Below are 18,415 nucleotides of genomic sequence, written 5' to 3' on the forward strand. Positions count from 1 at the left end.
AAAAATGGTTCATTTTCTAGCAAAATCATGAGAAAGTATGATATTTTGGTTTTGTTTTATACTGAGAGGGCACAGGTCACTAAGCAGAGTCTCAGAGCTTATGCTGTTATGAAAATCTTTGTTACATTCACCTAATCAATCATTCCCTACAAGTATTGTCCGTTTCAGGTTTCTCATGACATGAATAAAAATAAAAAATATTGAAGTACTCATAAAAATTTGTTCTCTGGGTGGGTACATGCAGCATAATGTTTTTGAAACAATACAATTGTGCTTCAACTTAATTTGTCACTTCTAGTTTGAGTTACTTTGTTTGAAATTACATGTATATTGCTGTGGAACAATAAGTTGCCTGTTGAGCATAAAGTTACTAATTTCAACTATGCTTATTTTTAATAACTTGAAGGAATAGATCTTAACAAAAGACATAACAAAAGAAATATTCTCTTCAGTGTCAGAAAATGAGTCATGTAAAGCCACTCTTTTTATCTGATTCTTATATTTTTATATATATTTTAATATTTTTATATTTATATAGTCTGATTTTTATATTTATTTGAATTGTATCTTAGGAGCTTTATTTAATACACACACATATATATTGGTCAATGACTTAATGATATTTAATATGATAACAATTTAGTGATGTTTAATAAAATTTCTTTTGAGATTTTTTTGTTTTTTTTTTTTAATTTGTTTTTTAATCTTCTTTTTAAGTCCTTCATCATAATCATATTTCCACTACTGTCTAATTCCTAGCATTTTAAATACTCCAGAGAAGGACATCCACTCTCACACTGAACAGAGTAATCTGGTCTGCAAAGTCAGTCACTTTATTTATCGCCCTCTGTTTCAGGTTGACCTTCTTCCCTTCTCACATTTCCACTGGGCTGATTTCAATTTTGTTTCACAGTAGCATGAAACGTTTACTGAAAGATGAAGGATAATTACTGTAGGGAAAAAAAAAAAAAAAAAAAAAAAAGTCTGTGATGAAGCTTGAAAAGTCTGTGTTACCAGTGCTACAGGCAAAAGGTAGAAAGGTAGAAGGAAGGTTAGAAGGGGAAACATTGTATCTTGAATTATTTCACTTTCTGTTTTGAGCTAGCATCAGATGAGATTTGATTCAGTTTAATAGCTTTTGCAATGCTACTGTATCAGAAACTTCTTTTTAGTTGTATATCACATCTACTCATGTTGTTCTTTTTCTCAGAGGAAGTTTGCTGGTGTTTCATAAAGCAGGTAAAGAGTGTCTGTAATAGCAGACTGAATATCCATTCTTTCATAATATTAGGGTCACACATGTGGAAATGTGATACTAAGAACAATTCATTTAAGAATGGATTATTTTGGAGGAGGCACAAGGAAGTAGGTGCTTTATATTATGCTTGTTTTTCTGTTAAAATGTAATCTGAGAAACAGTAGTATGTATTTTTATATTGCTTATGCTGCGGAAATAGAGTTATTTCCCTAAAAAGCAAGGTAATGAACTTTCTACCTGTGCTGTCACTTATGATTTGCGTCAAAAACCTTATCTCTTTTACTTGCTCCACTGTACAGATGCATGAAATAGTCTATGAGTTCAACAGAGATTTTAAAGAAAGCTAGTAAGAAAACTAGCATTCTAGAATAAGAAAGAACTATGGAAGAATGATAAAGCCGAACAAGAATAAAATAGGAATATAACTTTAACTATTAAATTGACCTGATCTGCGACTAGAATAAAATATCTACGCACATACTTACTGCTGTGTGTAATTAGGGAACAGAGTTATGACTGTTGGAGTTCCCTAAGGGTTTGCCACAGACTATTTTGTTCTGGTTTACAATGTGTTTTAAAGATATCTGAAACAATATTGCATTTTGCCATAGATTACTTATATCTGCATAATTAAATTAAAACTCAATTCTAAGAAGTTATGTCTGGCTTATATTACATTTCTCTTTAGTCAGTGAAAAGTAATCTAGGAACGATGCTGAGATACAGTCAGGACAGTTCATTAGAGCCCCTTAAGGATGACAGGCAAGGGGAGACAAATGTCATGCTGAAATTTTACCTAGCAGATCTTTGTGGAAGGTGGTCGTGAACTATTATGTGATGCTAAGATACAGCGTCCTATGAAACTTACATAAACAACTGTGCCAAGCTTCCACCAATCATGTAGCATGTCAGGCCTAAGCTTAGAGATAAGCTGGAGAAGTTGCTAGCAAGGAAGCACTCCATGCCATATGAGTCGCACCTGTAAAGATACTGTAGCCTGTCTCACAGTGGGCTGAGAATATTTCTGAGTGTTTCTCATCCTATGGAAGACTTACTGTGCACTGAAATAATGTTTCTGAAAAAGTATGGTAGATGGATGGATGACCCATGCTTAAAAAAAGTGACAGGAACACCTGAAGACACAAAGCATATGAAAGAACATAAGCAAAGTGCTGCAAAGGAAAAGCAAGAAGAGAAAAGAGCACATGACTCCAACATTCTATGCTGCTTTTCACCTCAGTGGAGAAACAAGGATGACTATAAGGAAGGAGGATGGTAGGCATTTGACTGAAGTTGAACCTGGGGAAATGGAGGGAAAACTGTCCACTTAGGTGACTAGTTGACTTTTTGTGTCCTTTTCCTGAACACTTGAATCAGTGGTCAGAGGTTTGTGTTAACTGGTAATGAAAAGAATCCAGTTGAAGTTTCTTGAAAAAAATAAATAAAATAAATGAGGAAAAAAAACTTGCTTATTCATGGCATGATTAGGAATAATCTGTCTTGAGCAAAATTCTCATTGGTGCAGTCTTGGGGGCATCTATATATGTGTCTGTATGACCTTGCCTTACAAATCATCCTATTGCATATTCATAAAGGGAGCATGTGTTCTACTGTTATTATTAATAAGACCAAGTATATTGAAATAATCTTTTAACAAGCTTTTATCTGCACTTAGTAGTACTTGTGTAAATGTAAATGTTATTCTCAGTGAAGTATGGAAAACTGATACCAAATCATGTTAGATAAACACAAATGAGAACTTCCAAAGTTCTACTGAAATGTTACATGTTTCATGCTAGATTTAAGATGGGAAAGATGGGATAGATTTCAGTTCATGTTCTATGTCCAATTGAAAATAAATGTTAATTTTCAGAGAAAATACCAGCACTTGAAATGATTACACTTCAATAATTGTTATTGTGATTAGAACAAATGACAGTGCAAGAAATAAAGACAAGATGAAAATATGTATATATTGGTTCCACATAATTTGTCTGTTACTTAGTGGCCAGGGTAGCTGAAAAAATATTTCAGGTATGTTAATGAATAGAAAGGAATATTGTTCTTCAATTAAGGGCCAGCAAAAATATATATATTTAGGTATGTAAAATAAAATTATTCTGTTTATGCTGTTTTTAAAATAGGTTAGTGAATGAGAAACACTGCATTTGAGAATCTATCAGGAATAAAGTCTCAGCCCCATTTAAAACTTTTTATATGCATTACTTTGTGCGTATCTAGATGCAGTGATAAGGGCAAGGAAGCTGGTGAGGGGTCTGGAGCACAAGCCTTATGAGGAGCAGCTGAGGGAGCTGGGATTGTTCAGCCTGGAGAAAAGGAGGCTCAGGGGAGACCTCATTGCACTCTGAAACTACATGAAAGGAGGCTGTGGCTAAGTGAGAGTTTGCCTCTCTTTCCGTGTAACTAGGAATAGGACTAGAGGGAATGTTGTGCCAAGGGAGATGCAGGTTGGATGTTAGGAATAGTTTATCAAAGAGAGGTGAACAGGCTGCTCAGGGAGGTGGTTGAATCACCACCCCTGGAGGTGTTCAAGAAACATTTATATGTTATGTTGTACTGACGGGTAGGAGGATTGTTGGACTGGATGATCTTGAAGATTTTTTCCAACCCTGGTGATGATTCCCTGAAATTAATTCTTGGCAATACTAAACTGATCAAATAAATCTTCTGAAGATGTCACTCACTCAGAGTACATATTTGTGTATATATTAATGAGATTATTTTTATGTACGTGATTTTATCAAAGTCTAAATATGATATTACACACAGTTATACTTTTTCTGTAAATACATTTATTGATTTTTAAATTGTAGCAGCTATTAGCTAACTGCAAAATAAAACGCAGAATAAGTTTGGTACACAAACACATGCATAGTGACGAAAGTCCAGAAGTACAAAAAATGCTTGCTATAAGGAAACAGTTATAAGTAAGTATAAAAGGGAAAATAAATAAATAAAGGCATGAGTTTCTAATTATTTTTATTATTTTGCTGTTTAAATGTTGTCTATAGGCTTTAACTGTTTAATCATTACAACAGGTTTGTGAATTCTCAGAAATTATTTGTAAAAGTAATTACTCTAAGGTTTGTCATCTGAATGTTGTCCAATATGACAAATCAAATACTGATATAATATTGCATAGTTTTCATATCTGATACAGTATATTATTTCTCTTGGCCTCTAGTGAGAAGTCTAAGTTTCCTCATTTAATAAATAAATTAGATGATAGGGATCAGTGTTTGTTTAAGTGAAGAAGGCGAATGAAATATCTATTGTTATCTTGTATCTGAGGTTTTAATTTCCACATCTCTTGCCCTCTGAGCTGACACGGCACTCACATGTGATGAAGTGCTCTCACAGATGAAGTGCTATCACAGCCCAAACTGATAGAATTGTAGAGTGGTCTACGTTGGAGGGTACCTTAAATGTCATCCAGTTACAACTGCCCTGCATAAGCTGCCCAACTTTGCCCTGAATGCCTGCAGGTATGGGGCATCTGTAACCTCTCTGGGAAACGTGCTCCAGCATCTCCCCAGCCTCTGAATAAAAAATTTCATCATAACATTTAACCTAAATACCTTCTCCTGTCCTATCACTATCAGACCATGTAAAAATTCAATTCCCCCTCCCATTTGTGAGCTCCCTTCAAGTACCAGGAGGTTGCAATGAGGTCTCCCCATGCTTCTCTTTCCCAACCTAAACAAACCTGAATTTGGATAGCAGACATGGAAACGCTGTCTAGTCTTTGATATGACATTTACAAAGCTAACAAAAGGAACAAATAGAATGTAACTATTTTCAACAAGAAACAATATGCATATTTAGCAGTCTGTTTATGTTTTAGATGATGATTGTCATTTGGGTTCATAGCTTTTTTTTTTTTTTTTCTTTTTCTTTTGATGCAGCTGTTCCACGCACAAGTGATACACAATGCAGCTCAGTTCCAGAGCCTAGGTATGGAAGGAGAATTGGGTCTGAGTTTTCAGCAGGCTCTGTTGTTCGATTTGAATGTAGTCCTGGATATCTGCTGCAAGGCTCAAAAGCTATTCGATGTCATTCTGTACCTAATGCCTTAGCTCAGTGGAATGACACAGTACCAAGCTGTGTAGGTAAGTAATTACATTTAAACTCATCTGTTTTGTCATGTATGTCTTTGAATTAGAATTCAGGAACTATATCAGAAAATAGTATTTAACAGACATTCACTCTTCTTCGATTAATATCAGTCATGCCCAATTTAAAAGAGCAGTGTTCCATATCAAAAAGTAATTGAGAACCAGCTGGCTGGTAGGCAGTATAGTGTTTCATGTAATGACTTAGATTATATGAACAAGTGAGATGCACATTTTCTTGAACATTCATTATTTTCATGACTCATCCACAGCTTGAAATACAGGACAGATTTTAATTCTCCAAAAGTGTCTTAACCTGTTTTATTATTCAGTATTTGTTGGATGTTTCTATCACCCATAAAATGTTTTTTTTTTGTTGTTGTTGTTGTTTTGTTTTTGGTTTCTTTTTGTTTTTTTTTTGTTTTTTTCCTTCAAGTGAAGCATAATACACAATGAGAAATGACAGCTCTATTAAGCTTAGCTAATTTTCTAGTTTATCAACAGGCCTCCAATGGGATAATATTTGTCCTTGTAAATGTTGAAAGATTTTCTTCACCCTTCATTGGATTTGTATCCAAAGCTCACTGATATTCATAGGAATCTACCATACAATTAATTGGAGTGTTGTAAAAATAAATGTAGGTGTCCTGTTTTCTGTGCATTCTGTTTCTGCTTAGCTTAGTTCTGGTCTTTTGAACTATAAAGAAGCAATTCCACATATGCTAAAAATATATGTTATATTCCACATCGTTTTACCAGCCAGGTGCAACGTTAAATCTATCCTAAGCTGTAGGTAGGTTCACAGGATTTCTGTGAATCAAGTTTGGGTTTAATGTTCTGATTTAACAGTTGTTTGCTGTTATCTGCTGGTAAGACTTAACTAAGTTGAGCTGCTAGGTTTTTCTAGCTTTTTCAAGATTAAGGTAACTTTGAAATGATTCATTCATGCAAGGTGTATCTGAATACTGCATATTGTTAATATGTTTTAGATAGCATTACTTTCTGAGTTCAACTCATTATTTAATGTTTGCAAGTTTATATTAAGAAAGATAATTATGATAATGTATTAATAATATTATCATTACTTTTCTCTGAAATAATTACAATTTTGTAATAATTCATTATAATGCTTTCTTTCAGTGCCATGTAGTGGGAATTTTACTGAGCGGAGAGGTACTATTCTATCACCAGGTTACCCTGAACCTTATGGTAACAGCTTGAACTGTGTGTGGAAAATCATAGTGACTGAGGGATCAGGTATTCAGGCAAGTCTATATTCTGTCAAGCATGGAATACTAAGTTATATTTATTTCAGTTTAAAAAATAAATGTTTATTTCTTTGTAAGTGTCAGAAAACAGTTACCAGCTGCATCATTTTGGGGTTGCTTCAAATATTTGTGCTTTGTTTATCTCACTGTTGTTCTTTGCTTAGCTTGATTTAATTTCTGTACAGATGACATGAAAAATAGTTAACAAGCAGTTTTCTCTTTCAACTATGTAAACTACTGAACGCAAACTCTTCAATGTGATATGTGAATGCCAATCCTTTCTATCTGCTAGAATATTACTAAAGGACTTGTGAGGCCTTCATTATCATCTTATTTGCACTTTGAGTAATTATTTAAAATCATACAACATATGGGCAAAATCCTTCTTAGTCACCTACTGTTGTACTCACATTTTCTAAAAGTTAAGACAACTTAAAAAGTAACAGTTAATGTTTTGTTTACTTCTTTAAATAGTTATTATTGTTAGGACCTCTTTAGTTATATTCTCCTTAGTACATGTTCACCTTTCATTTTGCTGTTTTTAGAACATTTAAAAAATACACAAGGCCTGTTTGTTTAAAGAAGTTTTTTGGTGGCATTTTGCAGATCCAAGTCATTAGCTTTGCCACTGAACATAACTGGGACTCTCTTGAAATATATGATGGTGGAGATATGACAGCACCACGTCTTGGGAGTTTTTCAGGTAAGGATGTGCTTTGATCTAAGCATACAGACTGTAGGTGCATGAGAAGCCATCATTGGTTCCCGTGTATGCCCAAGAAGCATGTTCACACATACACAAGGAGTATATTTGTATGGTATATTTTACGATATTATGAAACTCATTATAAGGAGGAGTGTTCTTCGGGTGTTATAAATTTGTATCAGTATTGAAAGAGAGATTTTCAGGAGCACATATGCAAAATTGTTTAGCTTTCATTAGTGGGATTTAGTTGACAGTAACTTTGAAAAATTGTGATTTATTTAATCCATATCTCCTATAGAGAGTATACAGTGATGCAAAATGGTACTGACATTCATGGAATTTCCACTATAACTTTGACTTAGCTTATTCATTTTAGCTCTCCTTTCTCAAGAAAAAGATGAAGCATCCACCATTTACCCAAATTCACTGGACTAAAAAACAAAAAAACAAACAAACAAACAAAAACCCCAACAAAACAAATCATTGTGATTGAGACATAGTAAACGATGTCTTTTCTTGTTTCACAAGTACATTAGACACATATGATTTTATTCTACTTTTATTAAACAAATTTTATCAAAAGAGTGTGTTCTATAAACCAAGCCAAGAAAAAAAAAAAAAAAAAAATGAGATTATGTCATGGATTGTATCATGTACACTGCCTGATCTATTTCTGGTGTAGCCAAATGGTGGAACATTCCTTCTCTTCTGACTTCGGAAACTTTGAAAGAATAGATTCACACTGGATTGTGTGTGCAGATTAATGATCAAATAAAATAAACACAATATATTTATTTGTATATTTAGTTGAACAATTTAATGTTGCATTTCAAAATTTATGTAATAAATTGTCATGCATTAAAGTCTACATATTAAAATATTTTTATACATAGGTTGTTCTGCAAGTAATGTCTCCTATTTATTTCTATGGAAACTACAACAGATAGAAACAGCACAACAAAAGTGTTTGATAAAGAAAATTCTCAGCTACAAAAAGCTGTTTTTCACAATAGTCACCACCATTAGCTTCATGTTTTCAGCACCAGTGAGCAAGAGCCTGCATGCTGTGCTTGTAAAAATCTGCATCATCATCTGGAACGTGGTTTGTCTTTCAAATTGCTGTTGCCGCTACTGAAATGCACCACCCACTGCCTCACTGTGCTCACCTCCACTGTTTGGTCTCCATAAACATTCAGCAAGCATCAGTGAATGTCAGCATGTGCCATTTTTTCCACATACCTTCACTTTGTGTGCACTTTTTCAGGCTACTATTCTGCCACCACACAGCAACAAAATGTAACAAAATATTGGTGGGAAATTTTAACTTCTACTTACATCTGCTTCTGATGTTGTGGGCCTATGTAACAAAAGCAAGCATTACTTTTGAAGCAGCCTTTGTAACAAAGACTAATAATTATGTTGTAAATTAAATTTTAAGTAAGAAAGAGATTATGAAATATAATCATTCTTTGCCAATTGAAATGTACAGCACATGCTTTCGACCTGGTAGATAAAAATCTGATTAAATGATCCATTTAGCAACATCCTATTTAACAGCACTTAAGACTCAAAAGAATTTCTTTTTCTACTGTAAAAGCATATCATCTTGATTTAACTTAAAAGTTTTCCTAATTTCCAGGAAAATAGAAAATATTTCACTGGAGATGGAGTAGCACTGCTTTACTGTAGACTTCTATTTTTCATGTCATGAACATAAGACTTAATAGAAATAACAGAAATGTGTAGTGTAGGAGTAAAGTAATAAAGAATATATTAACATAGGATAAAATCTGCTGTTCTCGAAATTGTGCCAGCAATGTGACATAATTTCATAAGTAGTAAAACTCAGCAGGTATATCTGTCTCTGTAAATATTGTAAAAGACCACATTTATGAGTCTTTTACAATAGTCTTCTCAGCTTTACTGAGCAGACACCTTAGCTAAATATTTTGTGTGGATACCATGAAAATTCCTCTTTTAGAAGATGTTTCCTTGTTTTCTGTGTTCTACTGTAATTACTGTGTGACATAAATGCTCTGTACTGCTTGTGAAATTCTATGCTTGGAGCTTCTATGTGAGACAGTAAAGCCTCCTTTAAAGGGCTACAATGTATGAAGACCAACCATCTTTTTAACTGTTATATCAAGGTTTTGCTTACTACAGTTTTAGATTCAAAAGATTTTACTTTTCTTATTTTATATTGTAGAAATTTGAGGATAGTTCTTTCTAGTATTTCTTTTAAGAGTGAATTTAAAGATCATACTTAGGCTGCTCTCAGTTGCTATAGAAACAGCAAATGCCCATAAGAAATGAAAATATTTTTCATATGACCACCATTTATTATGCTGTTTTTGAGGGTATGCAGAAGAAAGGATGTAATTCTTAGCAGAACAGATTTGCCAGCATTGGACTATATGATTTGATTGACGTAGCAGTCGTATGGAAACAAAGAAAATGTGCTGTCACACTTATCAGTGCTAATGATGATGTGTCCAAGATTAGAGATAAGCTTTCTGTGTAGCACACAGAAAAAAAAGGCTGCTGAGCTTGATCTTGTAATCAAAACCTACACTGATGTTCTGGGGTTATTTATTTGTTTATTTATTTATTTATTTATTTTTACCTGAATGAGTAAGGTTTCATTCAGTCACGATAGAATCCAGTTTGATTGTATTTTCATAGCCACTTAGTATCATAACTTGAGATTTCCATGCACATGATGAGAAGAAAATGAGGCTGGTTATGTCTTTTCAATAAAAACCTATGGCAGAACAGCATGTTACAGTTTATTTCATAACTTTTATTTTTCCAGGTACAACTGTGCCAGCATTGTTGAACAGCACTTCCAATCAGCTTTATCTACATTTTCACTCTGATATTAGTGTGGCTGCAGCTGGTTTCCACCTGGAATACAAAAGTAAGACTACTTGCTCATTAAAAAATTCTCAGGAAAAAAAGCATGTGTGTAGATAGAGAGATTGCTTCTATTGTTTGTTTTGTGCTAGGTGTTCTTCATTTTTCCTTCTCAGACTATCAGCCTCTACTCAGCATGATCCTGACATGAGTGATATTTATTAAATCAAAATTTTAAAGGAAGTGACAGAAATCAGCATTCACAGATTAGCAGCATATAATCAATCAAGCTAGAAATTCAGAATGAGATTCTAAAAATGTGGGCTTTAATGTATATGTGTTTTGACTTGTTTCATCTTATTCCAAAATATAGGTAGCCACAAATTATTTCACCATTGGCCAATTTGCATAAACCAAACTGATAACACCTTGTTTTTGTGTTTTTTTGTTTGTTTGTTTGTTTTTGTTTTTTGTTTTTTGTTTTTTTCTCCCCTGCTGTATTATTCTTTCCTTCAAATTCCTTTCAGTAAATTGATGCAATTGCCAAACATGCAAACAAATTTTTTTCAGCACCATAGGATGCAGTCTGTATGTTCATTATCCCATGGATTGAGTGTTAATTAGTCTCAGAGTTGCTCCTCATCCACTTCTAGTTCTGCTCTCAAACCATTGCCTCTAAACAGAGAAGCTTGAGAGTTCCTGATGGTGAACTCTGAGGCAGTTATGTCCCTTGTAAATCCCAGCTCCAGCTGAGATATGTAACTGGTTAATGGTTCCAAATTTTATCCCTGTCAATCTCTCCCTGCTTCTCCATATTGCTTTTATGCACAGGAGCTTTGCAGTGAGCTTTCCTGAGTATAAGGGCCACTCCTGTGCTTGAAGGATACAGTACGTAAAGCCCTGTACAGTTTCCTGTCTCTGAACTACTTTGAGGACCCCCTGAGGCTGGGATGCCATGTCATCTGCCCACCAGCTCCCAGACTAAAGCAAAGTCTCTGCATAAAATCTAGGGTCTGCAATCAGCTATTTGCCTTCTTCAGTCCCTTTAGGATCTTAACATGCACTGTGCATTGTCAGTGCAGATAAGGCTTCCACTGACTAATGCATCACTAACCATTTATTTCTTGTCTGTGAGTATCAGATCATAGAACCAATAGAATCATGGAATGGCCTGGGTTGAAAAGGACCTCAAAGATCATCTAATTTTAACCCCTCTGCCACAGGCAGGGTCACCAACCACCAGACCAGGCTGCCCAGAGCCACAACCAGCCTGGCGTTGAATGCTTCCAGGAATGGGGCATCCACAGCCTCCCTGGGCAACCACACTCTGAGTGAAAAACCTTCTCCTAATATCTATCCTAAAACTCCCCTGTCTCAGTTTAAAACCATTCCTTCTTGTCCTATCGCTATTGAGTACTCACTGTGTACAACAGTAGTTGAGTACACATTCCCACCACAAAGTCATTCTTATTTCTTATGATCCTGACCAATGAACTCTCCCCCAGTCTGTTGACCATTCCATATGGAGCACCATACATCCCAGCTTCTTCACATAGAAGACTATCCCTGTCTTTTTTCCTGAAAAGCTGTCCAGCACACCTGACATGCAAGTTGTCCTATCACAGCAAATTCATTTTGGTGATGTTACAGTTCTCTGACAACATATAGAGCTTCATCCTGCTTAATCCCTGGTCTGGGTGTATTTGTGTACATATTAGAGGCAAGTGCCCTTCCATCCTGTTGTCATGTTTTATGAGGTCTCTCTGTTCACATTAATATTGTATTCTATATGTCCTCAAAGACGTGCCGGTTATACTCTTCTTCTCATCATTCCCATGATAAAGCCTACCTCCCCAGCTGATAAGATTTTGAAAACTTACCTGCTCAAGCCTTTCATTTATCCTGTAATAAACACACAATTTTGTTTGGACTGTAAACATTTATTTTAGAAAATTACTCTACAATTAACATTTAGAAGTTAATTTCATATCTTTTATTGTATGAGTTTTATTATTATCATTATTATCATATGAGTTTTATTATTATCATTCTATAAAAAAGTGTTTTGATCTCCTAATTGCCAGTCCCTCAACTTTACACTGCTAAAGCATCTACTGACTTCAGCAGTGCCAATATTTAAATGCTGGGCTTTTTAGAAATGCAGCTCAGTGCAGGTCAAGGTAACAAAATGCAACATTCAGAGCTTAGTTAACTATTCTGTTGACAATCTGACAGGAAAGAATAATTTGCTTTTGTGTGTGGTTATATGGTCCCTGCAGGGATAACTGGAGTACAGTATAACTGTATGTATGTGTCTGTGAATACAAAAAATGAGCACATCACCATGGCAAGAAGTTACTGCTTTGTACTGAACAGTCTCCTTTTTAGACCAAGAGGCAGAACAGGAAAATATTATTTCAGTGCAACAAGGTGCAATTGTTGCTATTGTTTGGTTATGAAATCTGAAGCCTGTGATCATTCAGACATGTACTGTTCGAAGTAGCTTTAGAAAAATAAATAGCTTTAGTTAAGAAATCAATTTAAAATTTAGAATGTCTTTCTGATTGAATTGCTTTTTGATAGATTGTCTTACTAAAAAAAAAAAAAAGCACAAAAATGTCTGATGTCTGGAAACATTTTTCAACATGAAATGCTGTATTAGAACATCAGATATTTTTCTATTAAACCAAGAGAAAAGGAGGACTAGATTCAAAATGTTTTTTATAAGATGCTCTACAGATATGAAATTCACCTGTTAGTTACATTCTTTCATCCTCTTGCAAAAATTTGAATGTTTGAGTAGTCATAGTATGGGAGCTCAATATCTAAGCCTGTTCGATTTAATAAGACTAACTGAACAGCTGTAGCAGAATTTTGAATAGCATTCTAAATACTAGGTGAAGGGATCAATCATTTAGCTTATATTTAAAAATATACTCAGAAATACTGTATAACTCAAAATCAGATGTATAAAACTAAGTAAATCAGTGATATTTAGGATGCCCCATTGTGAAGTCGGAGACCTGCACTTAATGTATTCATTTTAAGGACAGAGGTGGATTTGTTTTTTTCTTGGATATAGGCTGTTGGTTGGGATACTTAAATGGGTGATGGAGTACATGGTTTTTGGTTTTTGTTACAGTACTTCTCAAAATTTTATGGAATGCAATTATAAAAGAGAGCTTGAAAATCTGTCTTCTTTGATGAAATTCTTTGTATGCTTTTATTACAAGGATATTTCCTTGAAAAGTGGCAAGGTGGTTCCAAACCTTTGCGGGTAAGAGACAGAGCATAGGAAGTTCTGCACGAATGTGTGCAAGAATTTCTTTATGGTGAGGGTGGCAGAGCACTGGAACAGACTGCCCAGGGGGTTTCTGGAGTCTCCTTCTCTGGAGATATTCAAGACCCACCTGGATGCCTGCCTGTGCAACCTGGTGTAGGGACCCTGCTTTGGCAGAGGGCTTGGACTCGATGATCTCTGGAGATCCCTTATAACCCCTATGATTCTGTGATTCTGTAACAAAAGGCCTCTTTTTATAAGTTATCAGTAGCTGTTTTGCAGGACTGTACTATGTTGTTTTGTTTCAATTTGTATTTTTTGAGGACAGCAGAAAAACAATGGATTTTGAACACTACTGTTCCCATTTATCAGTTCTTCAGTTCATAGGGCTTGTAGTTTAATTCATGCAGTCATGGTAAGAGGAAATTGAATGATGTATGGAAAAAATGTTTGAGAGGTGAAGGACAAATTTTCAGAAATTTATAAGAAAGAAGTTTTCATTAAGACACTAGGAAGGAGGATCATTTAGAAACATTCTCTTAATCCCAGAAGAAATTTCAAGGAGCAAGATAAATGGAGTAGTGTGCTTAAGCAACTGTTAAATTATTTGTTCAGGACTGAAATTATTTATCTAGAATAGAAATTAAATATCCCATTTGTATCTTAGAATCAGTGGAAGGGAATTTCTATTTAAAAAATGTATATTCTTCAGTGTAGATGATGCAAGATTTTTAAGTTTGTGTGTTACGGAAAATAGCTTTAACTCAGTAAAATATACTTAATTTGCTGTTTCTTTACATATATTCCACACTACATTCTGCTTTACTGTTTTACAGTAATGTTAAAAAACTTCATAAATACTTTATAAATGCTTCAGCCTCTGATCAAAGCTTATTTTAATGTTAAATATTCCAAATTAATTTAAATAATTTAATAAGTCTTGTTTTATTTCTTGGAACTTTGTATTCTTTTCTTCATTGTCTTACTGTTGCCCTCCTCATTTGCAGATAGCAAATGAGCCTTCATACTTTAGGATGTTTTTAGGTTCAGTATAAGTATATAAATTAGGCATAAGAATACAAGTTCATTGTCCCAGTTGAGTGGCATTACCCATTTTGTATGCTAGGGCATCCAATGACAGGTTCTTTGTTCATTAGTTCATTATTTAAGTAGGTCAGATACATGAACTCATTCAAATTAAGGGAAGGAATTGGTCATTGCCTTAGGAAAAAAACATTCTGGTTATAACATAATTGTAAGTACTGTTGAGAGCCGCTGTGTGACATTGTTTCTTGTTATTTCAGAAGGGTTGTAGGTGTTAAGCTGGTTGCAGTATCTGTGGTGAGAAATAAAGTGGTATGCAACCCGTAACTATAAGAAAGACAAGAATTAATCATTCAAGCTAATCTTTCCTATGCAGACCTTTTTTCACTAACTGTAATAGGATACATAACTTATTTATTTTCACAACTTCCATCAAGTCCAGTAAAAATGCATTATTGTATTTCTTATATTAACAACATTAGAAAGAATAAATATTTCTTCTATTTAATAAAATTAATTTTAATGTAAATGAGCAAAGGAATCAACTATCCAAACATTCATTTGTGTTTATGGGCACCGATATGTAAGCGTAGTCCTAAAATCTCATTTATTGATTCAGTAGTAGTTTCAATATTTCCTTTAATGCATGAACAAAGGTGATGTAATAAATATAAGAAAATAATGAATATTTGCTCATGCAGCATGCTGTTTGAACCTCTCAGTTAAAGTCAGTTTCACTGTAGTAAAAGCTGATGCAGCAATACATTGAGATAAATCCATTTTCGAGACTGATCTGAGGAATGCAGTTCTGAGAGGAACAACAGCTTGAGTTTTGCTACACACCAGCACTAAAATAGAAATGATTCACTCCACCTTAACATTTGTAGTGTAGTAAAAACCGGTGTGTTTCAGTTAGCCATGTACGATGGGAGGAAGGAAATCAAAAGAGAATCCCCCAATGACTTTCGGTCAAGCTGTCAAGAAATTCTTACATTGCTCAGTTTGCAGCTTTCTGAAATGGACACTAATGGGCATTCACATTGTCAGATATGCCAACAAGGATTTTTCTTTCTGCCAGCAATGGCAGTGATGTTTCAACAGAATTTGAGGTGATTGTAGGCATGTATATAATTGTGGAAGTAAGGCATGTTTATCTTATGCCACTGCAGAGGCCAAGAAGGTATTTATCAGGCAGTAAGTGGAAGAAGGTCAGGGAGAAGGTTATAATTCTTGACATTGATGTGTTGCTCTCTCTTGTACTGTATAGCTGAATCAGAGCTCTGAAGAGAATGCACTAAGCAATCCTTGTCTTTTTTTGATTGCTTGGATTTGACATATTACATGTTTTCCCTTTATTACTGACTGCTCACAATCTAGTTTAATGTATTTCAGGGTCAATGGATGTGCAAGTTCTTTCATTTGTTCCCAAATACTAGAATTTGTTTGATTTCTCTCAAATATTCATTTGATTTTTGGATGAGTGATAATCAAAATGTTTTGAATTCATGTAAGTTTGAAAATATGATGCATCTTGTACCATGGATTTTTCCAGAACTCTATGATAAATTTAATTAAAATTTAATTCAGCTGTTCCACATAAATATTGTTTTGCAGAAAAGAACAAGACAGAACATATTATTTTGGTTCACCTATTCAAAAATAAATATTATAGGCAAGTATTAATTTATGATTAGAAGGACTCGGGATATTTTTTTCTGCTTTCAAATCTCTCTTTGCTTTTGAGGAAGTAGTTTTGCTTCTTAATGTAAGTTAAATAAAATATATTATGAGTGGGTTTTGCATACTGGTTTTTGATATGCTATTAGAATATCTACATTATAAATTATATCATCAAAGGGGGAACTGACAACAATACGAAGTATAAGCGAAGAGCAGAAAGTTTTTGCAAGTTATGAAAATCTGTTAATGATAAAATATGTAGTATCCTACCTTATATAACAGTTGCATTGAAAATTACTTTGAAGATTTTCTTTTGATCGTAGTCTATTTAAATTCTATATGCTGTTAAACTAATGATAGAAAGAGCTAGATAAGGAGCATGTTATTATTAGCATTGCCATGGCGTCACTGTTACAAAACTATTCAGGTAACTCAGTAAAATCTGCAATAGTAGTTTTATTGATACAGCTTTAGGTTGCAGGCCTGTAAATACAATGCAAAAGAGAGCTGAGATTAATCACGTGAACTTTTTTGAAGACAGGAAGTAAGCCTCAAATTTCTTTTCACAGACTTCAAATTATCACTATCTGTAAGCAATTTTGTATCATAGTATTTGCTATGGGCTGATTTCTTTAAGAATGGTGAGTTTTCAGCACATTTTTTTTTTTTTACTTTCCTAATAAAGAGTGAGAAATTTGATGAAATTAAAAAATGCAGCTTAATTCATGTCACAGAGTTATCTAGATCAATCTATGTCCATGACAGGGAGGCAGTAGGCCCATGGACCCCCTGAATGCAAAAAATGGGAAAGGAAAAGGAGAAGAGGTAGGGAGATGGGAGCTGAGCTCAAGGAAACAAATAGAGCAGAGGTAACGATCTAAGGAGGAAAAATTGTTTTACTAACTATGATATCAGAGTGCAAGATAACACAACATAATACAATCTAATTGAAATTGTGTCTAATAAATCAAATAAAATGAGAGAGACCGAGAAGCTTACTTTGAAATAGAAGGCGCCACAGCTTGGAAGCACATCCACACCCACTGCCAGGCAGTGAGAGAGAGAGAGACTGTCCCTTCTGTGACGTATTTCCCTCTCTGACTGTGAGGTCCTCTGGGGCGTGTAATTCTTCTCTGTTCTCCACATGATGTCATGATGTGGAATACCAATAGCAAAAATTACAAAACCATGACAATTCGAGTTGTGTCTGTATACTGATTCTCAAGTTAGTTAATGATAGCCTATATGCTACAGTAGTTTTTGAAACTAGATGCTACCTTTCTCTTAATACTGGAGCAAAAAATGAGTTTGTGTGGGTGAAGATCACAGCTATTTAGTGCCTATACACAAACAAAATTTCCAGATGTGAATATATTTATGGTATTATTAAACACAGAGTGACTGAAAAAAGGCATTATGCTAGAAAACTGCAGCTAAAGAATACCACTGGGTTAATGATGTTTTCTCATACCTATGTATAAACATTACAGTTCATAATGACTTTGAAGTCCCTAGTGGCCACGTGAAGTCACTGTAACATGAATTGGGAGATTGTGGTATTGTAGAATACTATTATTTGTGAATTCTGTGGTAAAAATTATTGAAAGTCTTTAAAGTGAGTTATTTTCCTAAATTAAACCTTGCATTGCAGAAGTACTTCAGGGAGATCCTGTAGCTTTTAATTCTTAAATAATTCTCATTGTGCAAATTAGAAAATGTTTAGGTGGATAATTCATGCAGCAGTTGTTATGAAGTCTGAAATTCATAGCTTGATAACTGTCACACAGCATAGAAAGAATGTGCGTAGACCTTGGACCTTATGTATGGACCTTACATGGAACCTCTCTCCAGGAAATGGCTCGGGGGCAACACTTTCTGGAGAATGCATAAAAACTACTTCACACTCCTGTATCCTTCATTTTGTAAAATGTTTTCATTTCAACTATACCTTGAACTACAAACAAACAAAATTAGATGAAGTGAGGAAAAAAAAACAACACACATTCTTAAATGCATATTTAAAATTTGTAAGGCAATAATGAAATGTAGATGCATAAATTTGCATCAAGTTAAAACCTTGTCTGTATCAAATTTATAAATTGCATGATCTCAAATTAAATTGTGTTTTTTTTCATTAGGATTAGCGTCTCAGGTACTGTTTCATGATCTTAAGCAACACTCAAGCATTTGAGG

At 34.3% G+C, this 18,415-nt stretch overlaps 1 protein-coding gene across 5 annotated transcripts in view; it reads left to right on the forward strand.

The window, feature by feature from the left end:
* The window catches only part of CSMD1 (CUB and Sushi multiple domains 1), an 883,639-nt gene that overhangs the window by 773,164 nt on the left and 92,060 nt on the right, over positions 1–18,415 (forward strand). For all 5 annotated transcript variants that reach the window (XR_014944901.1, XR_014944902.1, XM_015859302.3 and 2 more), the window contains exons 34-37: positions 5,185–5,388; positions 6,532–6,656; positions 7,266–7,362; positions 10,178–10,282. Coding sequence is in view for 3 of the 5 variants with exons in the window: in XM_015859302.3 (XP_015714788.2) it covers positions 5,185–5,388; positions 6,532–6,656; positions 7,266–7,362; positions 10,178–10,282 (531 nt within the window). In the remaining 2 variants the exon portion in view is untranslated. The remainder of the gene's footprint in view (positions 1–5,184; positions 5,389–6,531; positions 6,657–7,265; positions 7,363–10,177; positions 10,283–18,415) is intronic.

Source organism: Coturnix japonica, chromosome 3 (assembly GCF_054131305.1).
Source record: "Coturnix japonica strain WE chromosome 3, WE-NBRP24, whole genome shotgun sequence".
Lineage (NCBI taxonomy): Eukaryota > Metazoa > Chordata > Aves > Galliformes > Phasianidae > Coturnix > Coturnix japonica.